General features: G+C 35.1%; 1 protein-coding gene across 23 annotated transcripts in view; it reads right to left on the bottom strand.

Annotated features, from left to right (window-relative positions):
* Epb41l2 (erythrocyte membrane protein band 4.1 like 2) overlaps nt 1-19,524 on the bottom strand; it is a 170,268-nt gene that overhangs the window by 47,776 nt on the left and 102,968 nt on the right. For all 23 annotated transcript variants that reach the window (XM_070010191.1, XM_070010185.1, XM_070010195.1 and 20 more), the window contains exons 5-8: nt 12,089-12,131; nt 7,938-8,013; nt 5,006-5,224; nt 3,477-3,564 (exon numbers count right to left, since the gene is read on the bottom strand). In XM_070010191.1, coding sequence (XP_069866292.1) covers nt 3,477-3,564; nt 5,006-5,224; nt 7,938-8,013; nt 12,089-12,131 — 426 coding nt within the window. The remainder of the gene's footprint in view (nt 1-3,476; nt 3,565-5,005; nt 5,225-7,937; nt 8,014-12,088; nt 12,132-19,524) is intronic.

Here is a 19,524-nt window from a genome sequence, read left to right as displayed (position 1 = left end):
ACAGAAAATTTCTCTTCTATGCTGATAGTGCTAAAATTTCTGAATTCTTTCAAGCAATTTTTCAGTCACTTAAGTGCTGACATCTAGTTCTCACTAAGCATTCTGCTGGCTCGCATATTTCAAAGGATTGTAGACCGTTTTTTTAAGTTACTAAGTTTTTTCTCCAGAACCTTAACTTAAAATATATGACAAGCTAGAACAATCACAAGTGTGAAAGATTTTTTTACACCAAAGAAATTTACACAAAAGCATGAAAAACTATCTCCTCTTATTTCAGATAGTGCTGAAGACTTAAAATACACAATATTCAAAATACAAAAATAAATGTTTATCTTTGAGCAAAGAGGTGATCTCTTTCATAATAAGTGAAATTGAAAAATAAAATTTGGAGGTATTCACATTTTTAGAATTCATCAACATGAAACAATTTCTTAGAAAAAGATTAAGTACCATATTTAGTCTAAGTCCTAATTCAATTTTTATAGACTGGGTCTTAATTTGACTGACCTATTAGTAAGAATGATTTCATACAAATTATGTTAGTTTTTTAAAACAGCAGTACAAAACCAGGCAATTGATAGCAATTTCTTTCTTTGCTGTAATATTTGAATAACTCATATACAAGTACACAAAATTACCTTACACCAACTTGAGCAGGTTAAAAAAAAAAAGAAGAAATATCCTATCAAACTTTAGTACTCGTGTCCTGGCAGCTCCAGATCTCTCTAGGAACAGCAGGGAAAGCTAGAATGAATCATGCATAGGTGCCTAAGAAACTTGGCATGGAATGGAAAGAATGTGTTTGCCAAAATCATCTCTGCACATGGCCAGAAAGGGATGGCAAGAGATGGCCCAAGACACCAAGTTCTCACTGCAAGTGAGAACAGAAACCTCATTTGAAACACTGAACAAAGCCACCCATCGCCTGAAACTATCTTTACACAGAACAAGGAACTTGTTTTGCCTGACTTAAAAATGAACATCAGGCCGGGCGCTGGTGGCTCACGCCTGTAATCCTTAGCTACTCGGGAGGCTGAGATCTGAGGGTCATGGTTCATTCAAAGCCAGCCCATTCAGGAAAGTCCATGAGACTCTTATCTCTAATTAACCACCAGAAAACCGGAAGTGGTGCTGTGGCTCAAGTGGTAGAACGCTAGCATTGAGCTGAAGAGCTGAGGGACAGCACCCAGGCCCAGAGTTCAAGCCCTATGACCGACCAAAAAAAAAAAAATCAATCATAAAGTAAACTGGTTTATTTTTGGTTGTTCCACATAAGTGCTTAGAGTTATCAGTATTTGTGGTAACAGAAATTACAGATAAAAGGTATTTAAAAGAAAAAAAAAAAGCATCCCTTAATCTTGCCTGAGTTCAAATAGTCAGGGAAATGACCTCATGCACCTTCCCTCAGTCTTCTTTTTCACCATCCTTCAAGGAAGCTGCCCAGTAAGGATGCCAACACGCCCACTGCTTCCCAGTGGTTTTCTTGATGAAAGCACAAAACTAGCTGGGCAAGATGGTACATATTTATAATCCCAGTATTTGGGAGGCAGAGGAGTAAGAATCAAATTATCAAAGGCCAGCCTGGACTACAAGGCAAAAATTGATCTGAAAAAAATAAGCATTCAAACACACAGACACAAAAATAAAACAAACTACATAAAGTTATTTTAAATTGCTATACATATTCTGTTTTATAAGCCACAAATATCTTTCTTATCGAATGAGTTTAACATGATAAATAGAAAGAATGTTCTGCTCGTAACTTCACAGTAAGAACTGACATCTTATAATGGAGCCTTCAATTTTTTTTTGTTTTCTTGTAAACCAGAAAACAGTAACAAAAAAGAACTATAAAACTTTGTAGTATGAGATGTACAAGAAGCTATGTGAAAAAACAAACTTTAGGGCTGGGAAGGTGGCTCAGTGGTAGAGCGCTTGCCTTGCATGCATGAGGCCCTGGGTTCGATTCCTCAGCACCACATAAGCAAAAAGAAAAAAGTCGCAAGTGGCGCTGTGGCTCAAGTGGTAGAACGCTACCCTTGAGCTGAAGAGCTGAGGGACAGCACCCAGGCCCAGAGTTCAGGCCCCACGATTGGAACCCCCTCCCCCCCAAAAAAAGAAAAAAAGAGAAAAACAAACAAACAAAAAAACAAACTTTACAATTTAGGCAGGGGCGGGGGGGGGGGGGGAAGGGGAGTGGGAGGGGCTGTAGCTGAGGAAGTGGAGGCCAACAATGCTGGATAAGAAATGTATTCATTACCTTGCTCATGTAACTGTAACCCCTCTGTACAGTATTTTCACAATAAAAAAAACTTAATTAAAAAAACACATAACTGTAGTACTGACATCTAAAAATTAGTTCCTAACTAATGACTCACAAAAGTAGAGAGAGGAAAGAACAAGGTCTTGGGGTATAACTCAAGTGGTAGATTACATCCTTAGCAAGTTTTAGGCCCCAAATCCAATCCTCAGTACTCCTACCTCCCCAAAAAATTACACACAGCAATATTAACAGGTCTTAAAGAAGCAGAGACAGGCCGGGTGTGGAGTCTCTGTTCACAGATCTATTGCTCTCCTTACTGTTTGCCTTGTGGCTACATCCTTACTGTTTGCCTTGTGTGCTTACATCATAGAAAATGAGCTGAAAAATACTCAAGGGTTAGGAAGATCAACTGGACCTTCCAGTAGGATTAATCAGATTGAGGTTATCCTTTTCACTGTTTTAGGTAGTTATAAAACATATTCAAAATGTTAAACAAGATGGTATGTCAAAGTATTTTCAAAGATTAAAGTTGTATTATAATCTAGGTTAGATGTCACTGGTGTGTCTACATACAGACTAGTTTCTGACCTTGGAATAAAAATATGCAAGTAAAATTGCAAGTTAAAAAGAAATCTAACAAAAATAATAACTTGTAATATGGCCTTATTTTATAGAGGCATCATCATCGACTCAGTTTTTTGTTGCTCTTTTTTTTTCTAGGAAAGCAAGAGCTGGGCACAGTGACTATATCTGTAATCCTAGCTACTTGGAAGGCTAAAATAGGGAGGATCACCATCAGAGGCCAGACTAGGCAAAAGGCCCACAATATCTCCTGACCAATAAAAAGCTGGCCATGGTAGCAATATGAGAAGTAAATAGGAGGATCATGATCCATGCCAAATAAACACAAGACCTTTTTCTGAAATAACAAAAGACAAAGGGATAAAATAAATTGACAGAGTGTTTTATAAGAACCTACAAAAGGGTAATAATTTTAAAAGACTAGGAAAGGAAGAAAAAAAAGAGGAACAAATGGTCCCTCCCTACATCTAACATCATAGTAATAATTGTTACTGAAGAAATATTACAGAGATCATCAAGCCAAGGCAAATGGCTTGTTTCTCAAGGTAAAATAAGCTACTGAAACTGGAGCCTTCTTGAAATGTCACTCAATATATTGGAATGATGCTAGTTTCCATTACACTGACAATACCTTGGCATGATGTAGGTCAACACCATACATGGAAAGCCTCTTTGCATTTTCTAAGAACTGAGAATCAGCTTGTGCTGGAGATAAGCCCCTGAAAATGAATAAACAAAAAAAAAAAACAGAATTATCTTATGGGTAGATGCAAAGCAAATATACTCAGAATGGAAGGAGGGTCATGTGGGCTCTTACATTGGAATACACACAGTAACAAGGTTAAGTCTGCAGAAGAGCAGACAATAAGCAAGAACATTCAACTTTCCAACTCAAGATCTTTTCATCTTAACCTGTCCATTGCAAGGAGGCAGACCTCAACCATTATCCTTATCTGAAAATGTTGCTTTGTCTTATTTCCAGTAGAGTACAGCATAGAAGAAAGTTAACTGAGAATTTAAAAAGTGATTGAAGCTTCTAGAAAAAATTTAAAAAGTGAGTTCAAGTTTCTAGATAAAATCTATGTAAGGAAGATATCCCATTACTCAATCACACTAATCAAGGAATTTCAGTACCTGACATTTCAACTTAAAATTATATAGCAACAGTACAAAGTAAAATTTAAATGAATAATAATAAAATACTACAATTAATAATAATAAAATATTACCATTTTTAATTTAAGTCAATGTATTTGGTCCATTTAACAATTGAATTTCTGAAAGTTCCTTTCAAATCATTTGCCATATTTTAGAATACTACTTTTGCAATATAAAACTATAATTTTGTGGCTAATTATATAACCTTGTATTAAACATCAATTTTTGTAGATATAAAAATAATGGAAGTGTACATAGTACTAAAGTAATCTGAGTAATCATTATTAAACCAAAGGTTGGGGCTGGGAAGGTAGCTCAGTGGTAGAGTGCATGCCTTGCAAGCATGAGGCCCTGGGTTTGATTCCTCAGCACCACATAAACAGAAAAAGCAGAAAGTGGAGCTGTGGCTCCAGTGGTAGAGCACTAGCCTTGAGCTGAAGAGCTGAGGGACAGCGCCCAGACCCAGAGTTCAGGCCCCATGACCAGCAAAAAACAAAACAAAACAAAACAAAAAACCATAAACCAAAGGTTCAGCTTCTATAGATAGAACCACTTAAACATTCCAGTTATTATTCCTATATCCATGACTACCTACATTTCCAGTTCAAATCTATATGCCTTATCATCTTCCTGGCTTTCTTATCAAATACAATAATAAAACCAAAAGATGGAAAAAATATGAAGCAAATTCCAAATAGGTAAGTAGGTGTGTGTGTTTACTGTGTATGTGTTTATGGATGGTACTGGGGATATAAGAACATATCATATAGAAATTTTTTTTCAAAATATGAAGGCATTTGGTTTCAAGAATACAGCTTCTTATATTACAGACATAAAAGAATTCAAAGGGTACATAAAAAGGGCTGTGTGAGTCTTGATCAGTACTAAGTGAGGCACTAAAAAGAAAAACTGCATGATCCCTCAAACTGCCACATCATCAATTAAGTGTTCCAATCATTTAACTGTGCGATGACGGCCTCTCCAGCAATCAAGTCAGCACACCTGTGGGTTTTATGCAGCTCAGCCACTTTCTCTTCCAACTCCTTAGTCTGATTGGAGGCAAACTGGAAATCACTGAGGTCAATACTGCCATGCTCTTCTGAGTCATAGTCTCCAAGTTCAGCCTGCAGTGTGTAGGATCCCAAAAGAGCATGAGTCACAAAGGAACAAGGCAGGCGGCCAGAGGCAATGTCCTGCCGAAGCTGAAGGCACAAGAAGTATCTATGAGAAACAGAGAAAGAAAAAGGTTGATGAGAACAATTAATATCCTAGCACTTATAATTCCTTAAATTCTAACATTCCATTGAAAACAAATATACCTTATTGACATACTTTGTATCTACAGCCATACAGTCTTCTCTAGTAAGAAAGCTCATCTTTCTCCTTGGATTTGTGGTTTACTTATAATTGAAACTAAGTCCAGAACGCCAACTGAATCAATAGAAATTCTGAACTGCTATTCTGGCAATATTTAAGTCTACAGCTGATACTACAGCATAAAATACATGGTATGGTACCAGGGAATCAATACCTGATAGTTATAACAACAATATCTATTTCTCAGTCCATGATCAAGTGTACTATTATACCTATCATAAATGAATGGTTGCTTCCCACTAAATTAACATGCAAAATAATGAGATTTGTGTTGTATGGGAGTTTGTTTTTTCAGCCCCATCACCAAATCATTTTTTTGATATTTTAAAATCTGATTCTAATATCAAATATCACCATTTGCTAAGGTCTCCACCAACCTCCCTAAAATAAAATGGCAGCATCCTGATTTTTAAGGTGTTTTATAAAATCTATTATGCCTCCTGGCAACAGGACATCTTCTTCCTGTGGAAATATTTGCATAGCCTGGATTTTGAGGGCTCCCTGTTCTTCCTTGATCACTACCAATGGAATCAAGTGGCCTCTGGTGCGAGCCTCATTGCTTGTGACTCAGAGAAATCCCACCAAAGCATTATAGTTCAATTCAGGTCTATTCTATTTTACTACTAAGTCTATCAGCAGACTCTTTTTATCATCTCATAGTTTCACAGTAACCAAAGGACATGACACAGTACTGAGAAGAACTCAGGTTTTTTTTTGAGAAAATAAAAATCTTCTCACTGGTACCACAATCTGGGTATTTCTCAAGCACTGTATTGCTTCCTTGACCTCTAGGAACAATGTGAACCCAATTACACTTATGTTAGAAAAGTAAATTTTAAACTGTAATTCCAGGGTATCTTCAAATTCCTTGATGAACAATAATGCTAGTTCTCCAAGTCTTATGGCACTTTGAAACTTTGAAATGCTTTCTTTCTATTGTTTCTTTTTATATTGTTTTCATATTATTGTCTCTACATCTCACATTGGTCCTTTCCTGTTTCAAACCCTTACTCAAATCCTAAAAAACTTCAAACAAAAACTGACAAGCACATTCTCAATTTCCCAGCTCCATTCTTCAGAAACCAGTGACCTCTTCAAAAGTTAGTCCCATCTTCTAAATGTTCATTCAAGTTACAGTGGAAATCTCAGTCACTAAGGCTGCCAGTCCCAAGTATAGGCAGATGACTGGTCTCTTATACCACTGAGGCCTTTAAGTAATCATAACAACCTCTAACTCCTGGTACCACAGCAAGAGCCTGCTCAAGCCCTATTTATGGATGCAAAATAGTAGTTGTCACCATAGGATTATCTATCCTATTACCCCTCCAATAAGTAACTAACAGGAAGAATGCAAGTACAGAAAGGGCATTGGGCCACAAATCCCCATTCCATGCACAGTTCACACATTCCCTCAAATGAAGGTATCTTCCACACGCCAACCTGTCGAGAGTTTATAAGCAGCTCTCTGTGCTGTTACAAAGGCTTCTGTTTACTATGTAATAGCTAAAGCTAATTCAATTAGAGCAGAATTAGTATATTAGTAGCAATTAATTTAAAGTACCATGGCACATTCCTATTCAGCAACAAGTGGCAAAGGAAGAAAAAACACAGGCATCTTATTTTTACAACCCTGGAAAGAAATTTCCTTCAGTCTTAACTCACATGGATATTATACACTTCTTAAATTGACTATATAATTTGGTGTATCGAAGTACCAAAGGCACAGGAACTAGAGACAAGCAGAGTCTTTCACTGAGACTCCCTTGTTTCCTAAAAGTACATACTCAACAGTCTTCCTTGGACATATGAATAACTTCTAAATACAGAAGTGCCATTTACACTTTTAACAAAGCTTTCAAGAAGTCCTATCACTTCCTCAGTCTACTAGAGTTAAAAGATCGAGGAACTTGATGATTCACAGTGCTCTCTGATTACCACTCAAAAGACACAGCTACTCAGGATCAGAAAAAGCTCTCTTGCTCCTAAACTGAATCCTCTATTTGCAGTTTCAACACATGATCTTATAGCCCACATGATCTCAGAGGAAATAAAAATAAAACAGCTACTCAATTTCCATGAGAAACTCTACCCAGTTAGTTTTATGAGTTATTGTTTTATTGTTTTTTGAGGTAGAACAGTAAATTAAAGGGAAAAATACTACTAAGTAATAGACATTTAAATTTCATTTCACTTATGTACCTAATATGAGGTTAAATATAAATATCAATTGTATATACAAGGCCAGTATATAACACACGTTATATAATAAAAGCCATCTTAGCATTAGAATCTCAAACACTAAAATACCAGTGCCTTTTGAAGGTACAGCAAAGTTGCCAGCAGTTTCATCTTTTTTTTTTTATTACTCAAAAATAAAAAGAGAAACTAAAGAAAAGTAAAATTTTTGAAATTAGCAATACTTAATACTATTGGGGAGAACCTCATTTCTAAAGAAACTTATTTAAAAATCGCTTTGATTTTCAATCTCGACATTACCCAGAGAAATAAAAGAATAATAAAATACATTAATTTCAAAATATAAATTTAAGATACTTACCTGGTGATATCTTCAGTAAGTTGAGAAGGATCAGGAGGATAAAATTTCACATTAAAAGTGAACAGCCAGGGAAGATCTATAATTATGAAACATCATGGTTATTTACAAAACAACGGCTTATTTATCCAAACAACTAATTATATTGATTTAACAACCACTTATCACACTGTAAACCAGTTTGAGTTTTCTTAGAGGACATGATTATTACAATAAAACAAAATTGAAACAAAAAATTAGTAACCACTATTAAATAGTAAGAGATGGGGCATGATGGTGCACACCTATATCCTCTGTACCCAGGACTTTGATCTTAGCCTGGACTACACAGTAACATCTATCTCAATAAATAAGTGAATAATAATATCACTTTTGAAAAAAATACTTAGTGGTATATATCAATGAGTGTTTTGCTTAATAATGTATTACACACAAAAAGTTAATATATCTTCCATGTAATATTTGTATTTAAGATTTGCTTTGCCCAATTTCCAGTATTCTTCACTCATTTAAAAAAAATTAGAGTCAGGCCTGGTGATGCATGACTGTTATCTCGGCATTTTGGAGAAGAAAAAAAGGATCTCAAGTTCAAGATTTAGTGTATTTAGCAAAATTCTGTCTCAACAAATTAGAAGCTGGGGATACTTCAGTGATACAGTAGATATAGTACTTACCTAGCATGTATAAGGCCCTGGGTTTAATTCTCAGCATGACAAAAATAAATTAAAAATAAAATTTGGAGGAGTCCTATATTGTTGCAAGAAGGGAAATAATGACCAAGTGATCACAATAATTATTCAGGAAATGATTAATGGGTATTACAAGGATCCCAAGGAAAGGAGTATTTGGTAAAACTTCAAAATATTTAAAGAAAACAAAATCATTTCCCATTATTTATAGAATACAAATACAACATATACTTTGCCAGCGACATTGAATATGTCAAGCAACCTATGCTAATACTGTTATTTATACACTAGCTATTCATATATCATATTTTGGTTGGTTTAAAAGAAGAAAAAAAAGTCCAAGAAAGAGAGAGATCATTTTCCTAAAAAGAACCTAAATAATTCTGCTAGCCTGAATTTAGAATTTTGCTAATAATATTTTTAATTAAAAACTTGTATGTGTGTGCATATGTGTATATACTCACATTTAAGTTGGCCTATACTATTTATGTTAGGCCTCATGAGATTATTAGTTTACACACCTGAAAATTTCTTCTATCTCATTTTCTCATTTGGTGTGTCCTCCTGTCCATCACCATTGGTACACTACCTTTTCTCCCACTCAAAAATCAACAGATCCTTAGTGGGTAGCTACTATGTACATAACATACTTCCAGCAGAACTCTAGCTCAATACATTTGTGCTATACTAATAAAGGCAACCCTGCTCAACTTTAGAAACACATTTCAGTTTTGCTTTTTATCTTTAAGACATAATAATGGGATATAAGACCTTCCTAAAATGGAGAAATATGGTATTTCTTGGTCTATAATACATGCTGACTTCATTAACTATCTATGCACAAGCATTCTGAGGTGACTGCTAATCCATAATCAAGCAAAGTCATCACAGGATTATCGTTTCTTAATGGACTCTTGTTTATTTCCTAGGTATTAACACTACCATATGCTTGCCTTGATATGGCTACAAACACGTTTCTAGTAGAACATTTACATTTTAGAATATTATTTCTAAACCCCAATGGTATTTTGACAAAATTTTATGTACTTATGATATGTAATATGTGTGAAATATGTACTACATGTGAAATGGCTAAATTGAGTTAATTTACCTCACTTTTTTGTACTAAAAACCCTTAATTTGCAGTTTCAAGCTACACTTCTAATTCAATTACATACTATGCCTAATTTTACCTAGCTATGTATAAACAAACTAGCTAGAATTATTTATATACCAATCATATGCAAATGTTAGACATACCGTCTAGTATACGTAGTTTTTTTTTAAAAGTATTTCAAGCCAACTATTTATCTTTGCTAATTGCTTTTGGCTTTAGGGTAACAAAAATCATAAATAGAAACTGAGGAAATAACATAGAAGAGTTGAAAGAAAAGTTCTTTCATATATCTTAACACAAGTAGAAAGGGGTCAACATAAGGACTAAAACTACATTTTCTACCTGTGCCTCCTTTCATGATGAACTCCAGCAGTTTAAAAAGCCAGATTCTATTTGCTACTGTTATTTCTCTGGCCAAACCACAAGGGCAAAAGTCCTGAAAAAACTTTAATCAAAACATAATCTGATTTATAATCAGCAAGAGTTTTGCCTTCAAAGAGCTTTCCCAAGGCTTTCTCTGTAGCTTTCTTAAAAGTCTTTAAACTTTTTTAAATGCTTCTTCCCACCCCCAAGATGATATCCAACAGAAAAGAGCTGTGAGTTAAAATAAGTGTACATACATAATCAAGAGCCAAAACCAAACCAATGGGAACAATCAGATTTTGGAGATTGTCCTGTTCTATGATTATTCCCCTGGCAGGTCTAGTTTCCATGAAAGTATTAGAACCAAGCATCCTCATCTTCCTGAATGCATGCACTTTACTATTAGCATGTAACAACTACAGAGAGGACAAAAGAAAAAGTTCTAAAGATTTCTGATGCAGTTTCTTACATAATGTCATCATGTTGTACCTGTATTTACTTATACCCACCCCTTCTCTTATCATGAAACAAATATACAATATAAATATAGATTTAATATGATGGATATAAATGGATAAAACGTAAAGCTAATAAAAAGAGAAGAGAAAAAGAAAGAAAACAGATGCTTGAAAGCCAAGAATAACAGTAAAAGATAGGGTGGCTAATAATGCCACAACCATGCCAGGCTGCATGGGACACTTGCAGTGTTAGCACTAAAAATGCCATATCCTAAGAAACTCCTCCATTCTGAGCAAATAAGGTATTTAATAAAATGGGGGTTAAGGTAGGGAATGCATCTGTAAGAGAGGAAAAGGGGAGAAAAATGTATGATCAAAATAAAACACTAAAATAGTGAAGAAATGATAGTAATACTAAAATCAATAATTGGAGATAGAAAAAGGAATGAATAAAAGATCCTCAAATGAGATGTAGATGAAAAGGATGAAAAAAGCATGTATAGATTTGTTTCGGTGTTTTGATATTAGAAACACAATCAGACTTACAAACTGTCCTGCATTTTGAAGGTTAGTTCTCAGAGAAATGGCTTCTCCCTGCACAGTTCTCAGGCCCACAATCTCAAAGGAGTTACTTAGGAATTTACCATCTTTCCAATTCTGTTTTATAGTGAAAACACTTTATCCCACATGACTCACTTGCCTTCTCTGCTTCAGTCCTCTACTATTGTAAGAGATTTCTCTGACTAAATTAGAGATTTCACTAAGTTGATAACATTTCTTTGCACTGTTTTCACAGCAAGGCAATCTACAAAGACATATCCTATAAAGGTGGCGGGGGCTGGTTAAAAGGAGCACATGATGTCAAGGTTGGAATTTAATGAGAAGAAATAGGGAAATGAGAACAAAAGAATAAGAGAACCTAATAAGAAAATCCAGACTCAAAGAGCATGTAAAGTGGACCTGGACAAAGAACAAATGGGCTGCAGAGAAGTTGGTGACATAGAGAATTGAAAAGATTATTCTGCTTTCACCCCTCAAGTCCCACTCTAGTACAACTATGAAGAATGGATCACATGTCTGAGGCTTAAGATATGCTTACCAACTAAAACCCATACTTCCAAGACAAAGTAGACAAAAATACTTTATTAGGTCTACCTAGAGTAAACCTTCTCAAAGAGAAAGTGATAAATAATGGTAACAAAATAAACATTTACAATTTTTAAAATTGTAGCCTTGAACTCAAAACCTCAGCCCAGAGCTTCCTAAGTATTGGGACTATAGGTCACATCTGGCTAAACAGTCACATTTCTATAAATATATCACATATGTTTGTGTGTGTATATGATCTATAGATCTATATATAGATATAGATCACATATATATGAGTATCATTGACTTGAGATGGTGTATATGCCAAACAAAACTGATGATTTTTATTACTTTATTTTTAGTCTAGTCTATTTTATTAAAGATGGAAATAAACAGATGTGAAGATTTAATTTCAAGTATAATTATTTAAATACTCACTTCGAAGTTGTCTCTTTATTTCTTTTGCAGGATCTAGCCAGTTCTGCAGGAGAGAGGATAAAGGCTAATTATTATAAGGAAATAAAAATAGAATACAGTTTCTTACATATATTCTGACACAGACACAGACACAGACACACAGACAACAGACACAGACACACAGACACACACAGACACACACAGACACACACACACACAGACACACACACACACACACACACACACACACACACACACACACACACACACACACACACACACACACACACACACACACACACACACACACACACACACACACACACACACACACACACACACACTAGTACTACGACTTACATTGGGCCCGAACCCTATTCCTTAGGTTGTTCACTCAAGGCTGATATGCTCTACCACTGGAGCCACAGATCCACTTCTGAATTTTTGGTGGTTAATTGGAGGTAAGAGTCTTATTTCCCTGTATAGGTGGGCTAGCTTTGAATCAGGATTCTCAGATCTCAGACTTCTGAATAGCTAGGATTATTATACCAACACTCAGAAAATGTAAATATACTTTAACAAAGTTGAATTCAAACCAATTTTCAATTTTCATCTGTTAATATTCACTGTTACCATTTTCTGTGTAGTGTTAAATAAGTATGTTTAAGGTGAGCTCTGTGTCTAATTTTCTTATATATGAAAATCAAACATCCAAATAATGATATATACTATATGCACATAAAATCTTTGAACAATTGACAAGAAACACCATTGGACAATGAAATGAGGGTTTTTTTACCAATTGTTCTTATATTCAAGAAAGATAAATATAAACTAGAAACCATTAACTAAAATTATAAATGCCAAATCAAGTACAATTTTCTCAATTTTACAACCAACTCTCCCTTCTCTTTTAGCCTCTAAGCTACAATACACTATGCTGAAAAGATACTGCCAGAGGGAATATGCTCCTTTCTGGTCTTTAATAAATATCTTTCTTGCTGGGCTTGATGGTGCACTTCTGTAATCCCAGCACTCAGGCTGAGTCAGGAGATTCCAAGTTCAGGACTAGGTTGAGCTACATAGAGTTCTCAATCAACATGGACTACATAATAAGACTCATTCTCAAAAAAAAAAAATCTTTGAAACTGAAAATCACAAATAAGCAATTCACTTTTTTTGTTCAGGCGTGGAGAGTGTCATGGGACTTGAACTCAGGGCCTGGGTGTTGTCCCTGAGCTCTTTTGATCAAGACCTAGTGCTCTACCACTTTGAGTCACAGTACCACTTTTTGGTTTTCTGGTGGTTAATTGGGGATAAGAGTCTCACAGACTTTCCTGCCCAGACTGATTTTGAATCAGGATCCTCAGATCTTAACCTCCTGAGTACCTATGATTATAGGCTTAAGCCACCAGTGCCTGGATGGAGCTTTCATTTGCCCCTAATTCCTTCTCTTTAAAAAAAAAAACAAAACAAAAGAAAACATGTTCAAAAGACAAACAAAAAATATCAAATATGAACTACTAGGTTGAAGGTACCTAAAGACATCATCCTTATAAACAATGGATTTCATTTAAAAACAATTATTTCTTCCAGTCCCACAAATCAATACTAAAATTTCTTAACATTACTAATATAGAACAATTCAATTTCTGAGATACAATAAATTGATTCAAAATTGATTTTCCAATAAAGAAGTTTGATACACTCTATTAAGTATCCCACATAGTAGAACACTTGTGCTTAAACAGAATTTTGTTCAAAGATATAAAGCAAACAAAACATTGTTGCATAGGAGACAATAACTGTCTTAACAAAATATTGAAAGACAACAAAAATAATGACTTTATACTATTAAAAAATAGTAACACAGCATGCTTTGAAAGTAAAGCTGCATGGACCCTTTGGGCATTACTACACCATTCATGACCTGCATTTTGGGCAGCAAGGACACAAGGTATGCAAAGCTCTGTTCTAACACTGGTCATATGCAAAGTTTTCAATAAAGAGCCATCAGAGCATGGCCTAGTTTCATATTACTGGTGTCCCCACAGCTGTCTAGACCATTGATATGAAGGACTAGTGGGAGCCTGTAGTAGTACCTCCAGTGCCATGTTAAGGAAGAGTTCCTTTCTTCCTTCAGAAAAGAGCCTGGCACTTGGTCTCTGTGCCTTGCAGCTGTTGCCCCACACAACAGCTGGTTCACAAATTGGCAATTATGATGAAGCCACAAGGTTGAGTAAAAGTCATTCAGCTCCTAGCCCAGACTGCACAGAGGCTGGTGAGAAGTGAAGTAGAGTTAATGTGTGGCATTTTCAATCAAGAAGTTTAACAATCACACAAGAAAAACTGAATCAGAGACAAGAAGGAAAGAAAAATCTCTCACACTATTAACACATAGAAAGAAGAAAATAGAGAGAAACTAGTTTCTTTATGAGTTGACACAGATGCCTGCTGCAGGAGAGCACTAAAGAACTGTCTGTTCCTGAGGTTGGGGGAAGCAGTATCATCTTCTCCAACACTATGTCCTAGCCATCTGTTACATTCTATTCACACTTAAAGCACCAAGTCCTAGTGTGAATTATCTTAGTTCTACAGAGCATAGTCAAAGTATGTAGAGCTCTACAGATGCTCAAATTCGTAAGTGGTTAAAGTCAGCCATGCAAAATTTTGATTTTTTTCATCCTTAGGCCACTTTTTACAACACTGCTGAGATATAATGAAAATTGGTACGTCTATTCCTTCTTTCAAATCACTATCAAAAGACTAGTGAACTAAGTTTACCTGCTATGACCAAGCAACAGCCAATGACTTCCAGTCACCTACTTAGGTTGGTTTTCCTTTTCCTTACCACATATATATTTTTTAGTCTGGGCCTTGTTGCTGTCCTGAGCTCCTTTTGCTCAAAGGTTAGCACACTACCACTTGAACCACAGTACTTGCTTTTTCTGTGATTAATTGAAGTCTCACAGACTTCATGGTGGGTTTCAAATATCAGCTCCTGAGTAGTCAGGATTACAGGCATGAACTACTTACTGCTTCCTAGTCTAAATTACTTTTGGGGCCAGTGGTAGAACATTTGCTTCGCATATACTATGACTCTAGATTTAAGGGCCCTAGTACAAGATCAAAGAGATGACAGAGAAATTTCTTTTCTGACTATATCTCAGGTAAAATAAGAAATTAATAAAAGACAGAAGTGACACTGTGGCTCAAGTGTTAGGGCACTAGCCTTGAGTTAAAGAGCTGAGGGATAGCGCCCCGGCCCAGAGTTCAGCTCCGACTGACAAAACACTATTATGATAATGGCCCCACAGAAATTTACTAGATTGCCAAAGAAATCCATAGCACAGAAGACATACAAGGCTATTAATTTTTTTAAACAACCCAGTGAATAGACACATGTGTGGTTTTACTCTAAAATCTTATCAGTTAATTAGAAAAACTCCTACCAATTTTTTTTACCTTTTAACAAATTTGAGGATAAACAGACTTGTCATCTACTCTTCAGACAATTCCCTACAACAGTTTTAATAGAAAAAAAATATTTAAAACATTAGTCAAATATCCTCTAACAACAGAAATCTCTAGAACAACTTTCAAGCTTGATTGTTCACTGCAATGTCTATATTCACAGAATGCCAGTACTGGAAAGAACTGCAGAATTAGGCAGTCACATTTTCCACATAGAAAAGACAAGGGCTAATTCTAGGTAAAGTTAGTAGGCCTCCCTACAGTGTGAGATTTCCAACTCCTGTCATTCTCTCTGCTACCTCATGAGAACATTATTCTCTGGATCATTTTATCTCAACACATTTTAAAGGCATATGGGAGTCACCTGAACATTTAGTCTAAATAAAGCTTCCAATTGAGCAAGTGTAGGGATAGGATCTGAACTCCTTACTTGTAAGGAGTTGATCTTTGGGCTGCCATTTAAAATAATGTGGCTCTAGATTTCTTTTTATATTCTGAAAGTAAAATGGATAGTGATTTTTAAATCCTCTAGCTAGCTGGTTTGTCATGTAGACTCCAACTTTTATTTTTACTCATCAGTACTTGGGTCTTGAACTTGGCATGGGCTCTGTCCCTGAACTACTTTTTTCTTAAGGCTAGTGCTCTACCAATTGAGTCACAGCACCATTTCAAGCTTTTTATGAGTAGTTTATTGAAGGTAAGAGTCTCATTGTCTTTCCTGCCTGGACTGGCTTGGATCTGTGATCCTCATATCTCAGCCTCCTTGAGTAGCTAGGAAGCTAGCCACCATTACCCTGCTAGACTCCAAACTTCACTGAATAAACTTACTACATACTGACAGCTTTCTGCAGATTCTGACAGAGCACAGGTCCCACATTCTCAAACACTCAAATTCAAGCAGCTGTAGCAAAAATGTGTAGACCCACAGCCTTTGTATTCCACTTGCTAACTTATTACAGGTGACAGAGATAAGATAACCACAATAATCAATCAGCAGCACCCTATCAGCGGTTGGAAAGTGGAGTTAATTGCCCTTAGTAGTGTCCAAACCATACAACTGGATAGTTGCAGATCTCAGCCTCCTAAGTAGCTAGGATTACAGGCATGAGCCTGCCCTGCCTGACCTACAACCTAGGCTTCTCAACTATATGTATCTTTTTCCTTTTTGTATTCAGAGTTGAGCCCAAGTTTTAACCTACTGCAAAACTCCATTACAGTGATACCTATAACTATTTTAAAGAGTCCTGAACAAATTCTGCCTTGATGTTTTAACAAATGTTTGAATATATTTTTCTTAACCTCTATCTCTCCCCTAATTTCATTTTAGGTAAGACCTACTCAAAATCCACAGGAGATTTTTCAAATGCTCAGATATGCCTTCCTCGTTTTTGTTAAAACTTCAATTTAGCCAGGGAAAGAAATTAAAAATACAACCCAACTCACACTGTATTAACAAATGTTGACAACACAAAAGTAGTTTTGTCTTAACTCTGTATTTTCCCACAGGAATTTATAGCACTGCAACAGATCTTCTTTAATATATACCTTTGTGTAATTAAATCTCAGAGTCTACTACAATGCTGGTATCAGAAGACAAGTTACAGGCTTTCTTTATCACATTGAAAGATCTACTATATAAGCCAGAAGAATGTAGAATTATAAAACTTAACTAGACTAACTATGGAATTTTATTTTAAAATATTTATATGTGCATAACTATAATATTTGGGTTCTTAGTATTATTTCTGAAGTAAAACGGTCTGGCTATCATACAGCTGCTCTAACTAATTTTCATAAAGTCAGCCATAAGTATTAACTACACTTGTAACAAGTACAGCAAAATGACAGTATAATATGTGGGCCAAATGCCAAACTCTATTAACATAAAAAATCATGACAGTGTTTTTTCATTTAAAGAGAGTCCAAAATTCCCAATGACAGTTTCCTTTGGACATGAATATGTGAACTACATAGAGACAGTATTCTGTTTATAAAAGAATATAACACATTATTTGATTTCTCATATTTTAACATTTTCCATAGCAAAGTTTACATAAGTGTTCTCAACACACATTAAAAAGTTCAAACACTAACAATGTCACACTTTCATATTCAGAATCAATTGAAAAGCTTCCAAATTAGTATGTCAACCATGAGAGATAGAGTAGTTGGACTTTTGCCTCTATGAAAAAATTTCACAGAAAATATTCATGGCTTTGCCTCACTTGTACTATTTAAGAGGCTGGAATAAGTATCTGGAGCTTCTGTAAACACAGAAATAATATTCGGCATGAAAAAATGTACTAGGGGTATAGTTGGAAAGTAGAGCATATGCTTAACATACACGAAATCCTAGGTTCAGTCCTCAGGCACAAAAAAAGAAGATGAAGAAATAAAATTACATTACTCTATCCTACTGTTAAAAATGTACAGATTTCAAACCAAGCACAACTGATTAAGGAATAATACAAAAATTTTAATTATCAAAACAAAACAGGATGCCATGCAAGTTTTAATAAAGAATTAGTTTACCCCAAAATATTGAGGACTGGAATTTGTCTACATAATAGGAAGAATTAAAATTTACATAAAATAAAAACTATGAAAACACACTAATGACAGAAATACACCGATAACTATATTGGAATATACATTTCTTAGAAAGTGAACATCTCAGGAAGGATACCCCACTGTTTATGACCTCAATGTTCTTGAGTGAAAGCCTAAATATAAAGTGAGCACTTAATTTGGTATTAGCATCTTTTTGTCAATGAAAATATTACCACAAACCTACCCAAACCTATTCTTATCTTATACTGTCTTTAATGACCTTCATCTTTCTTTGAAATCAACAATTGTATGTATTCCTTGCCAAACCTGGGTCTTGTCAAAATACAATTCTCCAGTTTTCAGTTCATAACTCCATTTTCAGATGTAGTTATAGGTAATGAGAAGAAAGGGTAACTTTGTTGATGAAAGTACAAACTGCCATCTCTCTTCCCCTGAATTGAAGACAGGAAGAGTGACAGAAGGCAGTGTAGGAAAAATCCAGAAGATATTTAGGGAAAGGTAGACATTTAAATAGAAAAGCAATGGGAATAATATTCTCAGTGTAAGGAATATGTCAAGCAGACATAGAGTGTATTGACAAGACTCATTTTTGGAAGAGAAATTTGGAATATGTTGAAAATGGACTGGAAATGATTACTGAGAAGCCCAACTTGACTGAAGTCACATAAATAAAGAGTCTTATAAGCCACACTACATAGGCTAGATTGTAACCATTAAATGATTCTAAGACATTTAACAAGATCAGATAGAATCATATGGGCTTACTTAATTAGTTCAGTTAACAGAAGATAAAAGTCCAATTAAGGGACTAACAAATAATCAAAGCAAGAGATATCAAAGGCCTAAACAAAAGTAAAATCCTTGCAGGTGGAAAAGAGGGATGCTGAAAAGCAAGAGAAAGGAAAAGAGGAAGAAGGAATTCAGAACTAACCTTCAGGAATCAGATGTTTACAGAGAAGATAACTACTTGGCTTTTAGGCAACTGAAGGTACAATAGTGTCCAATAAACAGTTAAAGTATGTATGAGTCTGAGACTCAGGTTTAAGATATAAACAAGACATGTATTTTGCAAATTAAATTTAGAAAAAGAGTTCTACTATCTAAATATCACTCTTTCTTATGTGAAATCAATGTTCTAGATATACCATTTCTTTTTTTAATTTAACTTAATTGTAAAAATGATGTACAGAGGAGTTACCGTTACATAAGTAAGGCAATGAATACATTTCTTGTTGAACACTGTTACCCCATCCTCATTTTTCTCCCACTTTCCCTCCCCTATATAATATTTCTTAATGTGTCTTATTCTGTTTCTACTAGAACACGTTATTTTACAATATAATAAATTGTCTATATATTTTACAAAGATTAAATACCTCTATCAATATATCAATATATACTCTCAAAAATAA

This window comes from Dipodomys merriami, unplaced genomic scaffold, assembly GCF_024711535.1.
Source record: "Dipodomys merriami isolate MVZ:Mamm:240054 unplaced genomic scaffold, mDipMer1.0.p SCAF_8, whole genome shotgun sequence".
Classification (NCBI taxonomy): Eukaryota; Metazoa; Chordata; class Mammalia; order Rodentia; family Heteromyidae; genus Dipodomys; species Dipodomys merriami.
Note: the sequence above shows the minus strand (reverse complement) of the source record. Positions and strands in the feature narration are given on the sequence as shown.